General features: G+C 42.6%; 1 protein-coding gene across 1 annotated transcript; it reads right to left on the bottom strand.

Annotated features, from left to right (window-relative positions):
- Positions 1-6,134: 6,134 nt before the first annotated feature.
- On the bottom strand, positions 6,135-9,401 carry LOC133905805 (heptahelical transmembrane protein 4-like). The gene is made up of 3 exons (XM_062347572.1): positions 8,936-9,401; positions 8,477-8,792; positions 6,135-7,188 (listed from the first exon to the last, which is right to left on the bottom strand). The coding sequence occupies exons 1-3, from the start codon at positions 9,175-9,177 to the stop codon at positions 6,538-6,540; spliced, it is 1,209 nt and encodes a 402-aa protein (XP_062203556.1). The 5' UTR covers positions 9,178-9,401; the 3' UTR covers positions 6,135-6,537.
- Positions 9,402-12,840: the final 3,439 nt, after the last annotated feature.

Here is a 12,840-nt window from a genome sequence, read left to right as displayed (position 1 = left end):
CAGATAGATGGAAATTTTTTACTTCATTTGCATATCCACATAGCATATTAAACAATATATGGGATACAATCAAAACGAGAATAGAGTGAGTGATCGCTGAGATGTGAAAATAAGATTATTCAGTATTATCTATCTACGGATGTATGACAATATATCTATATATTATCATATTTTTAAGTGAAATCACAATAGACTTTCTCGTAACACCTAACATTCGAATATTTTACGGATACCAGTCATACTGTATCATATCTTTTTTTTCTTGGATTCAGAGTCAGGCACAAAAAGTATCGGATAGCCATTGTTGTATCCCATATTTACTTCGTAAGCATTCGGTTGATCAGGTGGACGAAAAATATCCATCTCGTTTTCACCCCTACCACCCAAGGAGCAAAGCTATAGTACGTTGAAGGCGATGTGGTTAGGGAAGCAGGACAACAAATGCATGTTTTTTAGCCTCACCTCACTTAGTTAAACTTTGATAACATAAGCTCAAAGCATGGACAATCCACTTATACTTTAACACTCCTCTTCACGTGGAGGCTCTCGCAGGCCTCGGACGTAGAAATAGTAGTCGGTTATAATTTTTTATTTAATTATGTCTGCTAAGACTAGAACTTGAGATCGTTGGTTTGATACTATATTGGTACATCTAAAAGCCTAAATAGCCGAGAAAAGATAAACAATTTACTTATGATTTAATATTTTTTTGATAATAATGAGGGCCTTTGTTCATTTGTAAGAACGATTTAGCATAGTCGAAAGCAAGAGGGTAATTTTCCTCCAGGTTCTTTGGGTGAAACAGCAGTGGGGAGACATGGAGGGTTTGCTCGGATTTTATACACGCGAGCTAGGGCAACCTGGTTCGCTGCTTGGTTCGGTCTCGCACACCGGAGTCGGTGTTCTGCCGGTTGGGTTCAACCATGGCTAAAGGCAGCCCGGAAGCTTCAAGATTCCCCTGGATTATGCGGCGTGTCTGCAGGATGCCGTTGTGAGAGGAGCGCTGCAGGACCAGGCCGTCAAAGCATATAGGCATGGAAGCAAGGGGCGGATCCAACGGGCTCCAGCCCTCCCAACCAGGGTTAAAAAACCGACGGTATCCGAATAAAAATCGTGATAACCGATCTTCTCGGTTCGGTTCGGTTTCAGAAAACAAACGGTAACCGAATTTGAATTCAAAAAAATTCGAAAAAAAAATCTTAAAAAAACTAGACACGATTCTAAGACCTTCTGTGAAAAATATTTTCAAAAATAATGTCGTTTGCATCATATTCTATAGGGAGAAAGTTTGAAAAAAATGAAAAAATTGAAACATGCGGCTCAGTTATTAACTTAGGTTAAGAAAAAGTTTAACATGCAAACACATATTTTTCTTATGTAAAACGTATCTTAATAGGATCTTTAAAATTGAATTCACTTTATTTAGAATTTTATTAATTTCTTTATGATTTTTACAAAGTTCACAAGTATAAAGTGAATAGGTTAAGAAACAGCACTGTAATTAACTTTTTTCATGTCTACTATTATTTTTCCTACGTAAATCATAGTATAAATAACTAATAAAAGTGATTTCACTAATTTTTGAGGTGTGATGAATCAATTATGAATTAATCTAGTCGCAACACATTTACACAATCCTGCATATTACAATAACTAATTCATGAGTTCATGTATTTTTAAAAGACATAGGATCATGTAAGAAGACTAACAAAATTAGTTTCATAATTTTTGGATTAGCAAAGAGTAAACTATGCATTTAATTTGGTTTAACAAATACAATTTCTCATATAAACTTTTGAACTTTTTTATGAGTATAAATACTTTTATCATGTAGATCATGTTACAAGGAAACCAACAAAATTTATTTCACTTGATTTGAAGTCAGATGAATTAGCTATTGATTTTACAAGATTGAGATAATTTTTGTGTTTTTTGTTGAACTTCACTTAAAATCGAGAAAACCGAGTGGTTACCGACAATGCGGAAAATTTGAGAAAACTGCTCGATAAATCGCAAAAACCGCTCGGTAACCGGTCCAAACCGACCGGTTACCGAACGGCTAAAATCGCGATTTTTTCTCCAAATTTCAAATTTTTCCAAATGAATTTTGTCCCAATTTTTTTAATTTTCGACCGGTTACCGCGGTAACTGCGAATTTTAACCGAGCTCTGATCGGTAAACCAAACCATGCTCCCAACTGCTTCGTCTCCCTAAACCCTCTAACATTTATTTCTATCGATTTGGAAGAGGAGAAAAAGAGAGAGAAAGAAAAAAGAGAGAGAGGAAGGTAGATAAGCCCCTCCTATCAAGCTCCTTGCAACCGCCATTGTACGGAAGTCTTGTACAACAACAAGATGAGTATCTAAGATATGTAACAAATATGGTTAGCTATCCTAACAAATATGGTTAGCACATAAACCTTCTATACACAGGGAGATCAATCTGTAGGAGTCCGTTGCATGCACTGTAGCCAGGATGCAAAAATTTCCTTAGAAAAGAAGCATCAGAATAATAAACCTGTGAAATTGGTCAAAATCAATGGTCATTAATTAAACATTATTGTGATTTCCGCATGCTTTATTATTCCAACACATAGAAATTCACATCCTACTTATCACTAATTATGTTAACATAAAAAAAAATAGTGTTCTATAACTGAAAAGTCTGAAACTGAATGTCACACTTGGTTTTATAAAGAGATAAAATTAGATGTAAACTATATATATATTAGGATCAAGTTTCATGTATACAACGGCTTCATCAATATATCACACACAGTGCTATTATTACAATGTTTAACTTAAATAAGATAGAAAGATCTCAGAGGCTTTAACTAAAATACACTAGCAATGCACAGCAAAGCTTCCATCTTTCACAGGCAATTGACCGGGGGTCCACCAAGCTAGCAATCTTCATCTTCACCGATGTAGTAGTCCGGTTCTACTTCATTATCTAAGCAGTGTTTGATGCATATTTGGATCAAAATAGCAAGTGTGAGTACATGTCGTACTCTGCAAGTATAGAAAGTAAATGACATGTAAGCTTAAATAAAAGAACAGGTTGTAACAGGTTAAATTTACATAAATGTCAACTATGCTATCGTAGAGTTATAAAAACATCATATTTAACTATGAGATTCATCACTAGACTTTCATATCCTAGAAATATCTACACATGTTTCCCCAACTACCTGAAACCCACTTCAGGTTCCCATACCATCCGACTTGATAACGTCCACATGTAACCAAGAACTATCCAACCAAACCAACTAATTATGTGAGGATCCAAGTCTTTCATGACTATGAGCTCGGCTGATATATTAGATTTTACACTCTGCAGAGGTTGTCTGGCTTTCACTATGAGTTGTGTTTTTCTTGTTGCCGTGTTCATGAAACACTTAACACACGTCCATGGTGCGTCGCCTGAAAAATCACTACTAAGCCGTTACAAAGTTTCATCCAGTATGTGCATGCCCGCTAGGTTTCACCACTGTCAAAGTGGTTTTCGTGCCACCCAGAAGCCCCCTTTTGCGCCTTGTAACTCCAGCAAGATTTCACTCTTCCCTTTCACTACACATCTCATATCATTAATCAAATGGTTCTGACCTTACACATCCACTCTTATGGTTTGACACACACAACACTAGAATTCACTAATTAATAGGTCAAGTCTGTCTCATACCAGGTTTTGTAGTTGGTACGATATTTCTTGGATTATCGCTCCACGAATCGGTCATTACTTAGGTCACTTAAGCAATTGCTAAACTAACAATATAACTGTAACCACCATCACTAACACATCTTTGCTCAAGACCTAAGGTTCCATGTTGCTATACCATTACCAAAATTTTCTAACTCATAGTTGCATAGTTCATTAGTCGTGTTTAATTGACTACCCATCTATTCCCTTGTGCAAAGCTGAGCATAAGCTACACAGCATAGCTACTACTGACAACTAGGCGATAAGAAATATATGGAATAGTGTACCACAAGTAAATAGGAGTCAGAGTTAACAACATGAATGTTTGAAATAAAGAACGTATTTGAAAAGCTAGGATTAGAATATTTAAGAACACTTGCCTCTTCCAACTTGCTACTCAAACTCTTCAAAAACTTGGTCCGGTAGATGCTCCTCGTATACTCTCAGAACACACCAAAAAAGTACACAATAAAACTAACTAAGAATACTATACCAAACAATAGTTAACATCTATGAAAAAGGTACTAAAAGTTAGTACACGCTACTATGAACACGCGAATGTGAAAATCCTCTAAATCGGAGCTAGGACGAGAAAGTTACGCTAAAAACAAGTTTAAGGTTAAATCTGAAAAAGAAAATGACTTGTTTTGAATAAGATAGAAAGGTTAGGAGCCTTTTTGTAAAAACAAAGGGACATAATATTAGAAGTTTAGAGACTAAACTATAAAAAGATAAGGGCTTTTAGGTAAAAATAGATAAGTTCAGTGGCTTATTTACAAAATTGCCAATTTTCCTGAATTAAAAATAAATCAGAAAAACTGACTGGATTAAGGTTGCCACATGTCAGCACACGATTGGCTGAGCGAAGTGGTATTTTGGATCTAATCTACACCGTTCATCTCGGATCCGACAGCCAAGGGGAAAAGGGGTGGTGCTCTGGAGTCTGGTAAGTGATTTGAGCCGAGATGGCGGTGGAAGGGGATGGTGGTGGCAGACTCATCCCGAGCACGGGGAGCGACGACGAGTGGCGGAGGAGAAAGAGGAGCGGACGGCAAACCCGTTTGAAGACATACCTCTAGTGGCGGGGCACGGAACGACGGTCGGCGGCGGGGTAGACGCCAGTGACGCTCAGGTGCGTGTTAGGGAGGAGCTCCGGTGGCTGAAACGTGAAGGCAAAGACACTGGCGCACGCGAGGGGCGACAACGAATCTTGTGGACGGCTCGGCTACGGCAAGAGGCGGTGAGAACGGCTGGAGGCGAGCTCGATCGAGTGACAATGGTGGCGGGTGATAGAAGCTAGGGTTTGCAAAAATAGATGGAAAAGAGAGGGGGTTGGACCTTTATATAGGTGGGAGCTCACGCGTGAGGCTTACGAATAAACCCGGGGTTCGATTGGGATACGAGCTCAGGAAGGCGACGACGCTTGTATCCGAGTCGGGCGGCGCGGCTTGCAGCTCCGGTCGAGGGAGGAAGACAGTGCGGGGCCCACCTGGCGGCGACGTGTGAAAAGGAGGCGGAAAGCGCTTGGACACCTTCGGCAGCGGGCGGCAGCAGCTGGGCCTGGTCTTCGGTCGGCCCAGGCGGGAGGTGGGGTGAAGAAAGGAGGAGGAGACGAGCTCGGCCCGATAGGGAAAAGGGAGATGGCCGAAGAAAAGGAAGGGAAAAGAGAGAAAAGAAGGGGAATTCGGTCCAAGGAATGAAATGCGGCTTTTCTTTTAGGAATTAAATTTATTTTAGCAAATAGGTTTTGACCTTTCTATGTATTTTAAAACCTTAATCAATTCTAACAAAATTTTAGGAAATTTAAAATAAAAAAAATCAGGATGTTACACTGATCACAGTCTGATTATTCACACAAGGAGAGATACATACATATTGATCTCAGTTAGTTAATCGCATATTAGATTCTCCAGCAGATGCAAGCAGTTTCTGCTCTTCTCCTTCAGGCCACGTAGAACCCACTAGGAGAAAAAGAAAGACAGAAAGAGCCTGCGATAGAAGCATGAATACTGCAGTAGAAACAAAACCAAATTTTGTGAACCATTTGGCAACAAAGATCGATGCCAATTAATGATTTGATCACTGATGTGGATTCTGCAGTCTTTGTACCGATTTAGCAGAAATCACATCCTAATTGTCACTGAGCACTCCAGAGTTAACATGAAAAATGTTTCAAGCTATCCCATGACCGAAATTCTGAAACTGAACACGGTCTGATGTTCATCAAAATTTTAATCCCTCAAATTTCACGAATTTCAGGAATTTCGGAGGGGAATGAAATATCTAATTTCGGAATTTTTTTTCACTGATATATAGGATTCACAGAGCAGATGATGAAAAATGACCGAATTTTCATAAATTTCAGTCTTTTCACCGGTGAACGAAAAAAATTATAAAATGAAATTGAAATCCCTGGTTCAGACAGGGAAAGATAGTAAGACACATACTGTAATATGTATACACTCATTGATCTCAATTAGTTTACAAAATTTAACATTCTCCGGTACAAGCAGTTCTGAGTCTTCTGACTATTCAGCTGCTGCATGCAAATAAACGGCACCTCACATGCTCCCAGGTAATCGTCATAATCAAAATACCAGCTTCTTCCCTCATGATCCTTAATCCATCCCGTCGATGTCAAACATCAAGCAGTGCATAAAAAGAATCACCTCAACTCAATGCTGTACTCCAGCCACTAATTCACCTACCTGGTGCCCTTTATAGCGACCGTACATCGGCCGGGCCCACCTGTCAGTCCGTCACAGTTCAGACACGTGCGACCTCTTCTTGCAGGTTTACCACCTACGCGCGCATGGCGCCGACGGCATCGCCGGCCAGCTAGCACTTGTCAACGTCCCTCCACTTGAGGTACTCGAGTCCGGCGAGGTAGTGGGCGTACGCGCCGGCGATGACGAAGAGGTGGAACAGCTGGTGGCTGTGGCCCACGAGGTCGAACCTACCGGGCGCCCACCGCTCGGGGACGCGAGCGGCGTAGACGGCGACGCCGAGCCCGTAGAGCGCGCCCATGAGCGCCTCGTAGCACGCCGACGCGACGGCGCTCCGCGCGCTCCCGCCGTACAGGACCAGCTTGTGCGCGATGGGCACGACCCCGGACGCGCCCATGCACGAGAAGAGTGCGGCGCGGAGCGGGCGCAGCTCGGGCGCCTGGAACGCCGGCACCAGCGACGCCGTCACGGCGGCCGCGCCGAGCGCCGTGATGGAGCCCAAGTAGAGCCGCTGGAGCGCCGGGTCGCAGAGGAAGGTGTAGTAGGCGAGCGGGTAGAAGGAGGTCACGATCAGCGCGGCGATGCCGGCGTAGTCGAGGCGGAGCGTCACGTACGCCGTGCGCTCCGAGTGGCACAGGATCAGGTGGCAGACGCTGCTCGTCAGCAGGCACAGCATCGCGCCACCGAGGTACGCGAACAGCGGCCACCGCGTCACCGGGTCAGCCGTGCCGGAAATGGCAGCGACGAGGTCCGTGCCGGCGTCCTGGTCCTGCAACCACATTACACATGCAGTTCTTGTCAGATTTAATACAGTAAAGGATCGATCATAATAGTAAGTGTAGTAACTGAAGTTTTTGTCAGATTTACTACAGTGAATCACTGGATGCTTTGAAAGGATTTTATGATTAGAGAAAATCCAATTGGGTTTATGCATCAAAACATGGTATATAGTACTTGATATATTCTTTAAAAGCTGAGATGTATACTTGCTTTTCTACGGTACAAGAGGATGTCTCTTTATGCAGACATGGACAGTTGGATAGAGATCCAGGAGGTACAAGGTTTGAATGCTTTGTCACCATCTACAAATGCATAAGCACGCATGCATTTCGTGCTTTATTTGTCGCTTGATCGAAATTGAACTAGCAGAAATGGAGTTGGAAGAGAAACTGGTTCACTGCATTTCTCGGTATGTTTATGAACAGAAACTCTGTTTGAAGTTTTTCATGTTAGGAAAAAAAATGCTTCCACGTTCCTTTTCTTAGATGAATGCAGTTGCATGGAAGAGAATACAAATCTCAAAGCAAACGCAAGTGTTGCTGCCTCAATGCATGCATCATGATTTCCATGGTTGACCAAAACAAATCAAAGCCTTGCACAAACCAGAGTTCATGGTTGTTGTCCATCACATTCACATCCATATAAAGGCAGAGCTGCACCACGTCACTCTAACAGTTGCATATATCTATCACCCACAATTTCAGGCACATTTGCAAATTCCAACTGGTTCAGCCAGCTACACATCAACACTGGCACCAACGAACCAATATGTTGGCAAGAACCATAACTACTCTACTCTAGTAGTAGTACAAATCCATCTTTGAGAAACACTGTGGTTGGCAGAAGCATGAAAAGACTACTTAAGTAAATCAACCAAATTAGTATTACTTCTCGTACCACCCTTAAGAAATTATGAAAACTAAAACAACAAGCAAAGCAATGCATCAACTTTATTAAGAACCGTACCTAGCATTGGAAAGTAAAAGAAAAGGACTTGCTGTGTAAATGCATTGCAGATCAGCTAGCCAGCAGCCCAGCACCACCCATTAAAACATGTCAACTAACTCAAAATCAATAAAAAAAACCACCTACCTGAGGCCAGTACCTTGACAGGCCCCATTACCAAATACCAAGAACACATGATCACATGATACTGACAGACTACTTCTGCTAATGATCTACTAAGGTCCAAGCCTAATAGTAGTCAACAAGCATAAGTGCTTAGAAAAGCAAATTAATCAACAAACAGAGAGGCAGAAGTAGAAGTGAACGAGTAGTGCCTGGATCTGGATGGCAGCATGATGATGACAGAGTGAGGAGGATGTGTTGGGTGGACAGCTGATTGGGATCTCCTCCTGATCAGCGTGTTCAGACAAACCAGCTGCTGCAGCAGCGGATGGTGGCAGCAGGAGACACGCTGCAAGTCCCTCGTGCCTCAGCACTACTGTCATGTTGGCCATCTCCACCAGATCCCCCCAGTAGCCTCTCCCTGATGCAATACTGCTGCTCCTGCCGCTGTCGTCCCTTGGGATCACCATCGCTGTGAATATTGTCAGGCACAGGAACAGCAGGAACCCTATCAAATGCCTGAAGAATGGAATATCAGGTAAATATGTAGTTGCAGGAATAATTGTCTCAAGAAGATCAGCAGAGCATGCATATATAGCTCCTTGAATTAAAAAAAAGAATGGAGTTAAGTTGTAGAAATGCTGGGGGACGGGACGACTTACGACCAAACGTTGAGGGTCTCGTTGTGGATGGAGAAGATGCTGAGGATTGTCTCCGTCATCGGCCACTCGCACCGGTAGTAGCCATGGATGAACTCGTTGTCCTTGAGCCAGTCGGGCAGCGCGTCGTACCCGATGAGCTCGCACTTCCTCCTCTTCTCGTCGTCGCCGGCGCCTTTGCACGTTTCGCAGGAAGTAGGAGTGGGAGAAGCCATTGATTCCTCTTCCAAGCTCATCACCACCATGCTCTGCTTGGAGATGTATCCACCAGCACCTTTTGGTTGCAGGCTTGGCTTGTGCAGTGGCTGTGGCCTTGCTTGCAGAAGACCACAACAATGTGCAGATCCTCAAGAAAAGGAACCGTGCAACGGAAAATAGCTGTTCTGGCTGGCAATGGTGGTTAGCTTGTGTAAATGCTGAGAAACATCGTGTGCGGAGAGAAATGGACCTCTCTCTCTCTCTCTCTCTCTCTCTCTCTCTCTCTCTCTCTCTCTCTCTCTCTCTCTCTCTCTCTAAGGCTATATACTGATAATATTCCAAGTTGAATACGTAGTTGATCCCTCCACGTAGATGCGAAGATTCCGATGGCTTGTGGCCTAGTAGTTGGGGTTGATGTGAGAGAGAGGGGGAAGTGGTTGAAATTGCCTGTGCCATGTGTGTTCAAAAGATGGGAGAAAAAAATATGTCCCATGGGTTTATTTTCTGTTCTTATTAAGTACTATATATTTATGACTTTCTTGTAGGATTTAATTTGCATGGAGTACTGAACATTGTCAATACATGGTTTCTTCCAAGAAATCAAAGAACAAATTCAGATCAACGTTTTCTTTATTTGATGTTGGTTTGTTATAGATGATCCATGGCGTGTCATCACAAACTTTTTTATATGGAAAGATATCATGTCAAAATAGATGGACGATTAAGCAAGAAAAGTCAGTCTTAAAGCACACGTAACAAACAAAAGAGAATTGGTATTAGGAACCAAAACTTGCTTCTGTCGTGCCCTTAAACCATCCCAAACTATATTTTTTTCATTTCATTTCTTTCATGATTTTCCTCTTCATTCTCATTCTCTTTATTTCCACCATATCTCCAACAACTTTCCTTTAAGAGGATTCATGAAGAAAAGAAGAGAGAATTAAGAATTACACGGTGAAGAGAATGAAGATAAGAATCCCTTCGTAATGAAAAATATGAAAAGAAATTATTGAAGTACTGAAGGGAATAAGAATCCCTTTATGAAAAGAACAACTGCAAAAGGAATGGAAACTTTGGAGATGGCCTTACAGTGGCAGCTGTCACTCTGTTCCCCTTTCACCTTGCAGTCGGCTGTCAAAACTGAGTGGATAGATCTGAAGTTGCACATGCATATGGAAACAAAGGCTTTATGAATTTTGGCATTACCTTTACCTCTGACTCCAATATTCTCTTGATTTAAGCTTGGAGTGTTAGCATTCTATAATTTGGTTATCAGCTCCACTTTGTTTATACGTAGTGATATTCAGGCAAGATAGTTTATGTGCATCATACTAATTAGCACTGTCTTACCCATTAGTAATCGCGGAGTTAGATGAGTAAGTAATTAAGTAGTCATAGCCTCATAGGTCATAATAGCAGTGGTCTCTGGTCCAATAGGTGACTTTGGCATCCAAACGCTGCGATAAGTTCAGTAAACTATTCCAGCAACTCGGAGAATAACATTCTCTTCTTCAGACTGTACAGAAGTGAGCAGGAATATATATATTATTGGAGATTAGGCGCAGGGTTCATCAGGACATCAGGATGCAAGTCGAGCTTAGCTCGATTGGTACGACTCCTGTCGAGGAGTCGACTCGCTAGGGCTCAAACCTGGGTATACGTATGCTGGGGCGTTGCTCCTTCGCGGCGCATCCAAGGCCGCTACGGTGACACCGGTGAAGCCCCTACGTGGTCCCGCTAAGCTGAAAAAAGGATGGAAAAACAATCAAAATGGTCAAGATTTGCAGATCGCAATAAAAATTTTGTGGTAGAAAATTCTGTAGACCCTTCTTATCTTGCTTTAAGTGCATAGAGAAGCAAAATAAAGTATGTGTGATGTGGTACTGACAGTTAAATTTCAGTCTCCTTTACAAAAGCAGGTAAATTTTTCTTGTTGGAATTATTGGTATGTTCTGTCTGCCGACAAGGGACTTTTTTAAAAATAATATTATTTTATTGGAAAATTGCATAATACTCAAATTTCGATATTTGCAGAAATAAGTACCTGTCGGCACTCCGTGTGCCGACTAGTGACCTGTCGGCATACCGTGTACCAACATGATACGTGGTAGTGGGTCCTAGGGCCTATTGGCACTCCGTGTGCCGACAAGTCATATGTACCACAGACGATATTCAAAGAAAATTCATAAATTTTTCATATGATCTTGGATAGAGATGATCTTTATATAAAAATTGTACTTACCTATCGATGATATCTACAACTTTGTAATTGAATGTTTTTACATTTGAATCCGTTTAGATGTTCAAGAAATGGTTATAAATTTCAGATCTGAAAAACTAGATCTGGAACTTCTAGATCGGAAATGCACCGATAGAACTGGAGGGTGATGGACACATAGATGGGAGGGAGAGGCCTCAAGCTCCTTCAGATTGGATCACCCCATTCTCCCCTACCAGATCTTGGGAGGAAGATGCGGCGTAGCAGGGAGAGAGCACACGATCGATTGGCGACGATGCCTCCGCGCGGGCGTCGGGCTAGGCTATGGACCACGGGCGTCTACTCCATGTTGTAGCTGGCTAGGAGTCTGGTAGCTACCAGTTGCCGTCGGCTAGAGAGATGTAGGGCAAGGATAGGTGCGAAACCCTAGTCACCTCGCGGGAGGCGGCGGTTGCGGGCCTTGTGCTGGTGCGGGTGGAATGAGAGGGAATTTATACTTGTGGAATGGTATGTCTGCAATGCATCTAATTTTTGTTGCAAGGCATGTGTTGCCAAAGAATAGTTCATGTTGTAGTGTACTGGCATAGGCCAATTATGTGGCGCAACATCATCTATTTGTTCTAAGGATTCTTGATATGTGTGCTGAAACGCAAGTGTTAATCCTAACCGTCTTTTTTTAAGGAAACCTAGTTCCCTCTTAGTCTTAGACCATATACTCAGTGACCTACAACCTAACATGGGAGAATCAAAATTGTGCCCACAGTAGCGAAAAACAGTAAAAAATTGGGTCTTGTAACGCTTGCTGTCATTCACATAGTTTTAACCGTCTTGGCCAGTCTCAGCTATGTGAGAGAAACTCTTAGATATCGGTGCCACATGACATGTAGTGTTGTCCATCTTCTTGAATGAGTCCAATCTACCCCTGAACTATCCAGAAATTCATTTTAAACCCCCTGAACTACTAAATTGATTATTTGGCCCTCTTAAATTTTAAAACAAGACATTTTACAACCCTTAGAGTTTTGGCTGGGGTTTTTTCTAATGTGCATGTGGTGTGCCATGCTAGCTGCTTGTGTCGCTAATTCTTATAGCATCTTCAGGAGCCTCGCCATCGTCCATGCCATCCGAGCAAATAGCAAAAAGGAGCAAAAAATGGGCTCCATGAGCCTCGCCATCGTCCACGCCATTTTGTCGGGTGCGCTATCCCGGTCCTCCCGCACTACAAGTCTAGCGTGCCTTTTCCCTCATGCCATCCTCCAACTGTCGCTTGCTCTCGTGTGCTCTTGCACCATCCAGCCTCTACGGCTTCCCTCCGACCTCCATCATCCAGCCGCACCTCACAGAGCAGCAATTTGTTCCTTTTCCCTTGTCATGTAGCCACCTAGAGCCTCTCTCTCCTTCACCATTCTCCCACCCCCTAGCTGCTCTCTCACTTAGACACATGCAAGAATAGAGTAGCGTCACTACAACACCACCCGAGGCCCAAATCCCA

The sequence above is a fragment of the Phragmites australis genome, chromosome 23 (genome assembly GCF_958298935.1).
Source record: "Phragmites australis chromosome 23, lpPhrAust1.1, whole genome shotgun sequence".
In the NCBI taxonomy this organism is placed as follows: Eukaryota; Viridiplantae; Streptophyta; class Magnoliopsida; order Poales; family Poaceae; genus Phragmites; species Phragmites australis.
The sequence above is the reverse complement of the archived record's forward strand: the minus strand, read 5'-3'. Positions and strand labels throughout refer to the sequence as shown.

Excerpts from the sequence above, each read along its gene's own strand:
- LOC133905805 (XM_062347572.1), bottom strand. The coding sequence starts at position 9,177 with ATGGTGGTGATGAGCTTGGAAGAGGAATCAATGGCTTCTCCCACTCCT. Across the intron at positions 8,793-8,935 it reads GAGACCCTCAACGTTTGGTC|GCATTTGATAGGGTTCCTGC; the intron begins GTAAGTCGTCCC and ends TCCATTCTTCAG. Across the intron at positions 7,189-8,476 it reads TCCAGATCCAGGCACTACTC|GACGCCGGCACGGACCTCGT; the intron begins GTTCACTTCTAC and ends TTGCAGGACCAG.